This window comes from Cyprinus carpio, unplaced genomic scaffold (genome assembly GCF_018340385.1).
Source record: "Cyprinus carpio isolate SPL01 unplaced genomic scaffold, ASM1834038v1 S000006617, whole genome shotgun sequence".
NCBI lineage: Eukaryota > Metazoa > Chordata > Actinopteri > Cypriniformes > Cyprinidae > Cyprinus > Cyprinus carpio.
This window is the reverse complement of record NW_024879255.1, coordinates 3,518-15,487: the sequence shown is the minus strand read 5'-3', so window position 1 is coordinate 15,487 and position 11,970 is coordinate 3,518. Positions and strand designations below refer to the sequence as shown.

Sequence of the window (11,970 nt, the reverse complement as noted above, 5' to 3'; positions counted from 1 at the left end):
CCAAACTGATCTGTGAAATTTAAACATCAACTATCATTTTTTTCTTTTTATTAAAGTATTTTAAACCATCCAGAAATTTAGGTAATTTATCTATCTTTAACATCAATATTGTTACCTGTCATGTAAAATGACACACAAGTGCACAATAGCATTATTTTCTAATTGCTCAGCTGCAGTTAATTTAAGCGATCTTTTATAGTTTGCCTCCATGGCTCCATAGTCAGTTGCAGTTGTTTCCTTTAACAAGGAAGAAAGTGCCAGCAGCAACTCCCAGCAGCCCCAGAGTCAGACCCACTCCACAAAACACTGCTGGACCAACACTTGGGAGAGCAACATCAACATCTGGAAAATACATGCATAGAATATTTGATGATGCATTAATATGATAACAGCTGAACAGATCATTTCAACAGAATAAAGAATTGGAAGAGTACTGAAATGCAGTGTCCATTCATTCAATTTGAAAACCACACTCACCCCATGTTTTGGTCTGAGGTTGACCCTGGAGGGCTCTGTGGTTCACAGTACAGCTGTAAATGTCTCCTTCAGCAGGTGTAAACTTAAGAGTGGAGAAGATGTTGAAGGTACCATCTGCCCTTGGACGGTATTGGCTTAAACTTATGCCCTCTGTCACATTAGCATTATTCACAGTCCATGAGATGCTGAGAGATGGAGGATAGAAGCCAGTCACGTGACAGATGAGAGTGTTCTGAACACCCAGCTCTACATCATCCTTTAGATAGATGGATGTCTGGGGTGCATCTAGAAACACACAAAACTGTATTTATTAATTGATGCTGAGAGATGAATATATTTAGATATCTTAACTTTATTCAAATCATATACTTTTGAGGGAAAATTTGATGACACTAGATGCATGTTATATATCTCATTTCATTTCTGTTTCCAGAAAGAATAAGTTATAAAGAGGGTTCATTAATCACAAAGAAAAAAATTTAACTGAATTAAGACATTACAAGAACATAAACACAATACTTTTCAGTATGAGATTCTATTTTTGCTGTATCATGATATAAATCATGAAATCGGTTTGATTAAAATAAGCATTAATAAATCTTATTAAGCCTTTATAAGACAAAAATTACAGGGGCTCACAGATACTGTGGTGGAAAGGTGACGTTTTTTTAATTGATGTTATTGATACTAACTGCCCATCAATCATTAATGCAGTTGTGAATATGTTTTTGTCATTAATGAAGCTCTTAATAAACCCTTATCAAAGGGAACATTGATGGTGTTTCATGCAGTGTTAATGTTCATTCAAAAATGTAAAAGTTCATATCACATTTTCTCATGCTTTACCCATTTTCTGGTGGGTGGACTCTTGAAGCATTTAGTCCACACAAGGCTAAATTATATCTGCAAGTCTGTATTTCCCCCAACACCAAATTCATAATGACTATGATATGTGATAGGATCTCCAAAATCAGGTAATGTTTCTACTCCTCTCTTCTGATTATAGTCGGCATGCCACAGCTCCTCTTCATCAGATTCCATCATGACCTGTCCTTCCGTATCAGAGCATAATATAATTTCGAAATCTTCATGAACCACTGAAAAAGATTGAGCATCATAAAACTTAATTCTTGGAGTTAACGATTTTGTTATATGCACTGAATAGCTTAAGGAAAAAAGTTTTAATATTTGATTATATTATTCATAAAATTGGAAGGACACGTTCTGTACTGCAGATATATACCCAGCATATGCTGTGTTATACTAAACCATCAACCAGCTGCATCCACTGTTGAAAAGAAAAGAAAAGAAAAGAAAAGAAAAGAAAAGGAAAAAGAAAAGAAAAAAAGAAAAGAAAAGAAAAGAAAAGAAAAGACGGTACAAAATATATATATATATATATATATATATAAAGTAAACCTAAAGTAAACCTAAACCAAACCCTCCCCCAATTATATATATTATATATATATATATATATATATATATATATATATATTATATATATATATATATAATTGGGGGAGGGTTTACTTTCTTGTAATTATGTATACTACTACTACTAATAATAAGAATTACAATAATAATAAAAGTAAACATATAACAAGTAATCAAGAAAGCAAATGATTAAGGAATGCATTTTTTTGTTCAATAATTCATTTTAAAATAACATTTTTTGAATTGCTCTTAGTACTATTGCTCTAATAAACTACTTACTCTTACTACTCTTACTCGCCAAAAAGATAATAAAATACTTTTTTCACTATTATGAGCATATTTCAGTTGATTTTCAGTAAAATGTGTAATAAAAGTATACACTTGATAGAAAGGGTGCTAAATAGCACTAAAAGTGGTTCATTGACTCATAACCACTTCAAATCTTTAAAGCTATACAGCACCTTGTCAAATGGTTATGTAGAACCATAAGAAGAACCCCATTGTCCTCGTTAGATTCTAGATATGTTACTCTACTCTCATATGTTTGCTATGAATAGGAATTTACTACAATGGCAACTGTTGTTTTGAATCATTTTATGCTTTTCTGAGGTCAAAAAGTCATGTGTGGGGGCCCTGGAATATTTCCTTATAGGGGGGCCTTGGGGGCAAAAGGGTTGAGAACAGCATTATCTTCAGGGAAAAAAAAATGAAGAATTTTTTTAAAAATCCTTTTCCCAACTAAAAGAAGAGACTAAGAGAGAGAGTTAGAGAACTTTTAAAGAACTATACAGGGGTTAATGGGTTTCTTTTGTATGGCAGTGGTGCTATATAGCACCTCAACCACCCAAAAGAACCGCTGAAGAATCAGTTTGTGTGTGTGTGTGTGTAGCAAAGATAAAAAAACCTTGCAAACTGTAAAATGATCTCATTACACAATAATAAATCACAATAATTTTGTTTTGAAACAGTGTGGTTTCAGGACACACAGACACAAAATAAAAGAAGTGTGAAAAATAAATAATTTTTTTTTACAGTATGTAAACATGTCTTGAGAGATTCTCAAAAAAAAGTACTTTCAAAATGTGCTTGTATTTATTAATTTTCATATAAAGAGAACTGTCAGGGTCCTGTCTGTTAATTGTTCCCACCTATTCATTGTGTGTGTGTGTGTGTCCACCATACTCTCTGTTTCTAAATCTATTTAAACAGTTCTCCTCCTGCAATCACTTAGACAAAGTAACTCTTCACCAAGCAATAGAAAGAGATACATAGACTCAGAGGCCACAAACATGTTTTTGTGATCTTTGTGAGAGCAAGACTGATAAAAAAAAAAAAAATACACCTTAATACAGTGGTTCTAAACCTTGTTCCTCACCCACCCCTTGAAAATACAATGTGTTCATATGGCTGTATTAATTGTTTAGCTTTGACTGTAAAAGCGTAGTCTATTCTATCCTCAAAACTGACAGAACATTGTGGCCATGCCAAGTCTTCAGAGGCTTTTTGATAACACATTGTTGAGATATTTTTTTACCATTACCGATTTTATGTCAATTTAGGTAATTTAAGTGCATACTGTGTACATGATGATGCAACATACTGTAACATTTCTCATTTAGCATCTTATTTAACACATTGCTACTTCCTAGTAGGTATGTTTGTGTATTATACTGGGGTGTTTTATGTTAATATATGTTTTAAGTTTAATATATGTTGATGTTATATTACTTTTGATTATAATGGGGTAGAAGGTAGGGACATGATATACCATATTGTATTACTACACTTAACTTTATACAATATTAGGCTTTTATTTCACTTAAATCTCAATGATAGTCAATATTATTACTTAAAGATCTCTATTTAAATTTTTTTCAGTATTTAAAATTGGTTTCGGATGAACAGTTAGCAGAGTTGCAAGTGATCAGTTTGAAGGTTTTTGTTTTTCTTCATTTAATCACTTACGAAAAGAGTGATAAAGTTATTAAAAATCATTAACTTACATATAGCATCAGTTGAGAGAACGACGGTAAGGGCAAGAACGGTTGTGTACAGCTCCATCTTGATAGATGAGATTCAAACAAACATCAGACAAGCATCTAACTGAAGTGACAGAAAGCAAGCATTACTCTCTCTGTCAGGGCTTTTGCATCATCCACTCAAAGTTTTACTCACACAGTGACATTGCTGTATCTAGGTAGAATGAAAGTTATGCTTGACCAAACCTGAAAAAAAACTTGCCAAAAAGCTGGGGCAGTATGCTGTTTCTTAAAAAAAATATTTAAGTATGAGTTTGAAGTTCACAAACCAAGTTTTCATTTGTATTGTGATGCACTTTCATGGTTTCAGTTTAGTTTTCATCTTTGTTTTAGGTAACAATTTATTTTCACTGCTAGTTTTTTTTTTCTAGTTTTTGTAAGTAATCATTTAGTCAGCAGCATCCAAAGAGTCAGGGTTTTACTGGTTAGAATGATCCGGTTAGCACCTCCTGCTAGATGATGTAACTACAACAATGTAAAGAACATTTTTCTCTTTTGACAGCCATGTAGAATTTGCCATGAATTTTGGCTAGAAAAAAAAAAAAATCATTACAAGCAACATATTCTTATATATTCATATATTTAATATATTCATTATATTTTGACTTGCCTTTGAGATTAAAAATCTGATTGTAAGGATTCATCAAACATATTAAGGATACACAGGAAGATCAGAGGTCAACTAATTAAAAATCAGTTGAAACATGGTTTAAGAAGTATTCAGGAAGTATTGAATGAGCCATAGTAAGCTGCAGTAGATTAACTCCTCTCTTTGAATTTTAAATCTGTATTTATTCATGCACAAAACCTCCATGTTAACACACTTGCCTAATAAAATTGTGTGGAGAATGAATTTAGGGTTAAAATAAGTGCTGGGGAGACGTTATTCGTGTTTTATTTTACGTCTATGTTGCCAGGCATGAATTGAACATTGATATCATTCTTTCCTTATATCAGTTGCTTGAGAAAACATTTTGGGAAACATAGCTCAGAGAACATATATGAGGTTGATGAAATTCTCTGGCCAAAACAGATGGATATCAGAGCCTTGATGAATGCTTTTATAATTCAAGAAAAGACATGAAAAATTTCAAAAGTACAATTTTTTCAAACGTATTGTTGTGTATAAATGTATTATGTAATAAAGAACACTTCAGTAGTTTCAATGTCAGCATATGCTTTTGATGTATTAACTGAAAACAATGCAGTTCTTCATTAAGAAGTGAACATTGATTTTGAGTAGGACCAAGTTTATACTTTTCTAGATTTTTAGCTTTGGCCATTTTGAGAAGTTCCCCCATAAAATAATTCCACTTACACAACCAACCAATTTGACTAAGGAAACATCATCACAGAAAAAGTGATTAGACATGCAATTTTTATCCCTTTGGACCAAATGAGTCTCTTGTGAGAAGGCTATATTTATTCCTTGTTTCCGCAATAAGTCCAAAATAGCAACTCGTTTCACTGGATTTACCAGGGGAATCCCACCAAAAAATTTGTATTTTAATCCCCGCTCCCTGCCGATACCCATCCAATCTGATACCAGCACAGGTTTTTTTTTTTTTTTTTTTTTTTTTTTTTTAATCAATGTAGAATTTCTATACCTATGTGTGTTGACCTGGGCCGGGTTTCCCGATAACCATTGATCTTAGTGCTTAAGAGCATTTTTCTACGAATAATTTTACAATCGTTCGTTATTGTTTCACGTGCGTTTCCCAAAAATGCACGAAAAAGCAGTCACACGTAGCTGTGCTTTAAGTGCTACTTGGGAGTCGCTGTCCATTTGTCAAGTGCTGAAATGTCACCTTGTAGAATGGTTTGTAATTGTAGTACGTGATAGTTTGCCGTGCTTAACCTAATGCTGCGTTCCAGACAGACAACTTGGAAATAATAACTATAATACAATACAATATTCTATTATATTGTAGTGTATAATATTATACTTTACATAATAATATATAATGTACTTTATATATAGTATAGAGAGAGAGAGATAGAGAAAAACGTTATTTCCAGGTCTAATACATAGCTGGTTTTCATGCACTTCAGCAAGTCATTGACATATTTTTCCCCCCAGTCTTTGAAGCATTTCCTACATTACTTCTTTTATTCGTTTTTTTTTTTTCAATCATTTAATTTAAGATGTGTATTTCTATTTTTTTCTGCCCCTTTTAATTATTTAATTTATAAATTAATTAAAAAAAATAAAGAAAACGAGTCATAAAGTGTACAAAAAAGCAATCAATCAAATCCTTATATATAATCACATTGCACTTGAATCAAGTTAAAGGTTAATCTGCTGATTGTCCTGCAGGTGACCGCATAAATCTGTCTTCTTACTATGCACTTAGGGCTTTACGATTACTCCAGAGCACTTGTAGATCTACGATGATTTTCAGGTGCTACTTAAGTTACAATGCTTTTGGTAAACAGATCATAATATTAAGATCAGTCGTACGATCGTTTTTACGAACTTCTTAGGCTTACGAAGCTTTTGGGAAACTCAGCCCTTTTTTTGAATTTTTTGTGTTTATGAAGATTTTGTGAATATACACAACTTCATTTGAATGAATGATTAAATAATCACAATCTATGACAAAAATACTATTATAAACTAGGTTAATGGATAATTCAGCAGCAAAGGGTACTCTAGATTCTAGAAAAACCACGGGTGCACAATAATTTTTTATTTACAAGTAAAAGTGAATAAGTCTAAAATCTGGTATTTTAAAATAAAAGTGTTGTAAAATACATTCATGAAAAAACAAGTATATACATTTATACAGAAAATCTAAAAGACGTTTCTTTAAAATGTATAGCTAAGTAATAAAGGCAGCAAAATGTGATAGATAGGACAAAACAAGAAAGACTATTAATAGGGATGTGACAAGATCGTGACGATAATCCTCGCAAAACAATTTGCAGTGTTTGCCTGGGAGATTGGATATTATTGTTTTAATGGTTTAGATCTCAATTCAAACAGATACACGATCTTATTCTTGAAAGACAGCGATTCAGCTATGTCTATTATGACTGTTTCACATCGTGAGTGTCACTGGTTGCGTGAGAAGCACATTCTGTCACTGCCCATGTTAATTAATCATTCATGCTGCAGGTGATCCAGAAAGAGCAACAAACAATCTTTTCAACCACACATCATTATTTCTGTGTTACAGACATTTAGATAACAGAAGTACTGGGATAAAAGTTTATAGTTTGTGTGGTATAGTGAGATACATGTATGAACAGTAGGTGTCACTAGTATGCCAGTGGGCACAGATATGTCATGAAGAAGTGAAAGTAGACTGTTAATAAAAAGAGAGTTGAAAGCACGCAGCTTGAGATCCTGAAATTTGTTGCTGTGCCATACACAACATATTGGCGACAAGGATGGCCCTTCTTGCTCTCTCGCCTCCTCCTGCTTTTTTGGAAACCCCGGGTGAGCCGACTATACCATTTAATTCCTGGATTCGTATGTTTGACAACTACGTGACTGCATTGTCGGACGAGGATATTGCGGAAAAGAGAAAACATGCTTTGCTTATTCATTGCTTGGGTACGGAGGGACAGAGGACTTTTTATACACTTACAGTGGCTGATGATGGTTATCAGACTGCGCTGACTGCTTTACGAGCATTTTTTGTACAGAAAGTGAACGTGGTTGCTGAGAGAAATAAATTTCGTCAGCGCGCTCAGAGACTCGGCGAACCTATCGTGCAGTATGTGGCTGCTCTGCGTGAGCTGCTCGTGAACTGCGAATTCGGCGCGCTCGCGGACGATATGATGAGGGATCAGATCGTAGAGAAGACATGCAGTCCGCGCATACGGGAATGTCTGCTTTTGGAAACGGATCTCACTCTGCAAAAGGCGGTCACTATAGCGGGACAAATTGAGTCTGCAGTAGCTGAAGCTAAAGCTATGGAGAGCACTGAAACTTCAGTTAATGCAGTGCACAGTAGCTCACGTGAAGGTGCAAAACAGTGGTGGAGAGATTGTAAATCCAATCAGATGCCTTCAAATGAATCACAAAAAAAATTGGATGCAAAAACATGCTTCCACTGTGGCACTACAACACATTTAGCAAACTACCCTAAATGCCCAGCTAAACAATCAAAATGCAGACTGTGTGGGAAATTTGGACATTTTGCGAGAGTTTGTCGTAGTTCTGCATCCACCTGCAATGTGCAAGAAGTTGCTGTGCCTGAGTTAACGGTCTTAAGCGTTGAAATGCCTCTGTCTATGAAACAGAAACAAAATCTCATATGTACGGTTTCTTTGCACATTGAGGGTGGTGGAAAACAGTCGACACTGAACTGTTTGTGGATACTGGTTCAGCTGTTTCCATCCTCCCAGAGCATCTGTACCGCCAGCACTTCTCAGACATTTCCCTTACTGTGCCTAATGTTCATCTGGTGACATATATGAACAAGACTATTCCAGTTGTGGGGTGTCTTGCTATTGCAGTTAGCTATCAGTGTCACCGTGCGCAGGCTTCATTCTACGTTGTACCCGGCAGAAGAAAACCATTACTTGGTATGGATCTCTTTAATGCTTTGCACCTTGAAATACGGCATGGATCTGTTGTATCTTCTGCAGAGAACAGCCAAGTTGCTGTAAACCTCACTAAGCCTGTGGGTGTGGCTGCTGGCTTTGTACACAAAGTTAATATTCGTTCAGATGTGCCGCCAATTCAACAGAAATTGCGTAGACTGCCATTTGCAGTGAGAGATGCAGTCTCGCAAGAGTTAAAGAGGCTGGAATCTGAAGGCATCATAGAAAAAGTAGACTCATCTCCTTGGGTATCACCATTGGTGGTCATTAAAAAGAAATCTGGAGGAATTCGACTTTGTGTTGATTTAAGAGAGCCAAACAAAGCTGTCATCATAGACAGTCACCCTCTGCCACATATTGAGGAAGTTTTTACAGAATTGCGTGGAGCTTCTATGTTTTCTACAATAGACCTCCAGAATGCATACCACCAAGTGACCTTGCACCCAGATAGTAGGGATCTAATGGCTTTTTGTTACCCACGACGGGCTTTATCGTTTTCACACGGGTCCCTTATGGGCTGGCCTCAGCACCTAGTGCATTTCAAAGGATGATGTCTCAAATTTTAGCTGGTCAAGATGGTGTGCAATGTTATCTAGATGACATCATTGTCTTTGGGAATAATCCAGAGCTGCATGAGAAACAACTTCAATCTGTACTACAGCGGTTGCAAAACTGTGGGTTGAAAGCTTAATGTAGAAAAGTGCTGCTTCAGGAAAACTGAGTTACCATTCCTTGGCCATGTCATTTCTGCATCAGGCTTGCATCCAAATCCAGATCATGTTCTAGCTATACAACAAAGCACCTCCTCCTCATGATGCACAGTCCTTGCGTTCTTTTCATGGACTTTGCGGCTGGTATTCCAAATTTATTTCCCAATTATGCAACATTGGTTGAACCTCTCCGTGCACTGCTCCGAAAGTCTACTGGCTTTTGCTGGATGGGTGAGGCCCAGGAATATTTTAACCACCTGAAACATCTGATTACTACTAGCCCAGCCCTGTATGATCCTACTTTACCGACAACAGTCACTACAGATGCGTCAGATTACGGCGTTGGTGCCGTGCTGACTCAGACTCATGGCACTGATGAAAGAACAGTTGCTTTTGCATCTAGAACATTGTCGGATTGCGAAAGGAAGTACTCTACAACAGAAAAGGAGGCCTTGGCTTGTGTTTGGGCGACAGAAAAAGTGGCGTGCTTACCTCTGGGGTCGCCACTTTACTCTTTGCACTGACCACAGTCCCTTGTCTACGCTGCTTTCGACAAAGGGTCTTGGACCACGCAGGCATGAGGCTGGCTCGATGGTCTGCGCGCCTCTTGTGTTTTAACTACAGTATGAAATACAAGCCTGGCCAAGACAATGTAACAGCAGATTGTTTGTCCAGACTTCCCCTTCCTGCTGCTGATTACAGCCAAGAGCAAGAGCTTGAGATGGTGGCAGTACTGTCTCCTGAGTTTGCAGCTGTTACTGTAGAGCAGCTTAAGGCAACGTGTGTGATGCCTGTCCTATTCTTCAACAGGGTAAAAGGCTTGCATTGAAAAGGGGGGGACTCGTAGCATGAAAAGTTCAGTTATTGCTCCTTATTACGTCTTCGGAATGAGCTGGCTGTGCATGATGGCTTACGTAATTCGGGGCACACATCGGGTAATCATTCCAGAAGCATTGCAATCTAAGTTCATCCAGTTGACTCACATAACTCATCAAGGGATGGTGCATACAAAGCAGAGGCTGAGAGATTGTATTGGTGGCCTGGGATGGACTGTCAAGTGGAAAATGCTATCAAATCCTGTTCCACTTGCCTCCAGCATGATAAAACGGCTAATACTCATGTAGCTCCACTCTGTCCTGTGCCTACTCCAACAACTGCTTGGGAAAAACTGGCTATTGATGTAGTTGGGCCCTTGAATAATGCTCCTCAAGGATGTTGTTATGCTATGACGCTCATTGATTACTACAGTAAATGGCCAGAGATTGCGTTCGCACCTGATGTTACTTCTGCGACTGTTGTGAAATTCCTGTCTGCTGCATTCAGTCGTGAGGGAAATCCTCTTGAACTTGTAACTGATAATGGCTCACAATTTGTTTCGGCTGAGTTTGAGGCATTCCTTGCAGACAGAGATATTAAGCATTACCGAAGCTCTGTCTATTTCCCCCGAGTGAATGGGGAGATTGAACGCTTCAATAGAGTGTTCAAGACTGTTTACAGACTGCTAGCATTGAAGGTAAAGAGTGGAAAGCTTTTGTGACAGAGTTTCTACATACATATAGAGCAAACTCCACATGCTGTGACAAAACTGTCACCTGCTGAGCTTTTTGCATGGCCGACCAATTAAGACAAAAACTACATGTGAGTGGTCTTCCATGTGTGGCCCCTCCAAAAGATCAACAGAATCTGAAACAAATCATCCAACAGTCACAAAACAAAATGAAAGAGTACACGGATCGACGACGCAGTGCACAACCTCCAAACATTCAATTTGGGGACATTTGTGCATATTAGGAAGCCTGGTATTAACAAGAAAGGACATTCCAAGTTTACTAAACCTTTTAAGGTTGTGGCTCAGAAAGGCTCTCAGCAACTTATCTCCTTTCAGATGGAAAAGTTTGGAATGCTATGCACCTTGCTCCGGCTGCATCCTGCATCACCAGATCCAATACAGCTTCTCTAGCAGAAGACTCCTTCAAGCCTTTCGAAGTATCTCAGACACCTCAAATGTCAGTTTCTCCTTTTTGTGCCTCGCGTCCTTGTAGAGTGCGTCGGGCCCCAATATGGACCAAGGACTATGTTACATAAAGAGAAGTCCTTGATAACTTAACAGAGGAGGGATATACGAAATACTGGGGAAAAAATTTTTTATAGTCTAATAAGGTGTTTGGGACATATTGGTATATAGAAGAGTACTTGTTCATTTACTAATAAAAGCCAGTAAAACAACTGAGTTACAAAACTAGGTATTTTGTTATTATTCAGAACTGTTATTTTTCTAATGTTCTGTTCTTTGTTATTTTGGTTATTATCTAAGTTTTCTTCTTCGACAAAAAGGGAATATGTGGTATAGTGAGATACATGTATGAACAGTAGGTGTCACTAGTATGCCAGTGGGCACAGATATGTCATGAAGAAGTGAAAGTCGAGACTGTTTATAAAAAGAGAGTTGAAAGCATGCAGCTTGAGATCCTGTAAAATTTGTTTACTGTGCCATACACAACAGTTTGGTATAACACTTATTCTCTCTACAGTAGGCGATCGAAGCGAAAGTATCTTAACACGTGTATGTATTGTAACCCAATATCCTCTTCCCGCCACAAGATGGCGACAAAACTGCCCGTTTTTAAAAAATCATTTTGTCACTGAATCGGTTCATTCAATAGATTCTAATTGAGAAACAGGTCTTTATGAATTGAAGACACTGACCTCTTTTTTTGACTGAACTTTTTTTTTTTATTTTGGTCAAATGAAAT

General features: G+C 36.9%; 1 protein-coding gene across 1 annotated transcript; it reads right to left on the bottom strand.

The window, feature by feature from the left end:
- LOC109109118 (HLA class II histocompatibility antigen, DP alpha 1 chain-like) lies at positions 1–4,023 on the bottom strand. The gene is given in 4 exon segments (XM_042754942.1): positions 1–342; positions 478–778; positions 1,324–1,574; positions 3,918–4,023. Coding segments are annotated over 4 exon segments (732 nt in total). The 5' UTR covers positions 3,976–4,023; the 3' UTR covers positions 1–220.
- Between the last annotated feature and the right edge of the window lie 7,947 nt (positions 4,024–11,970).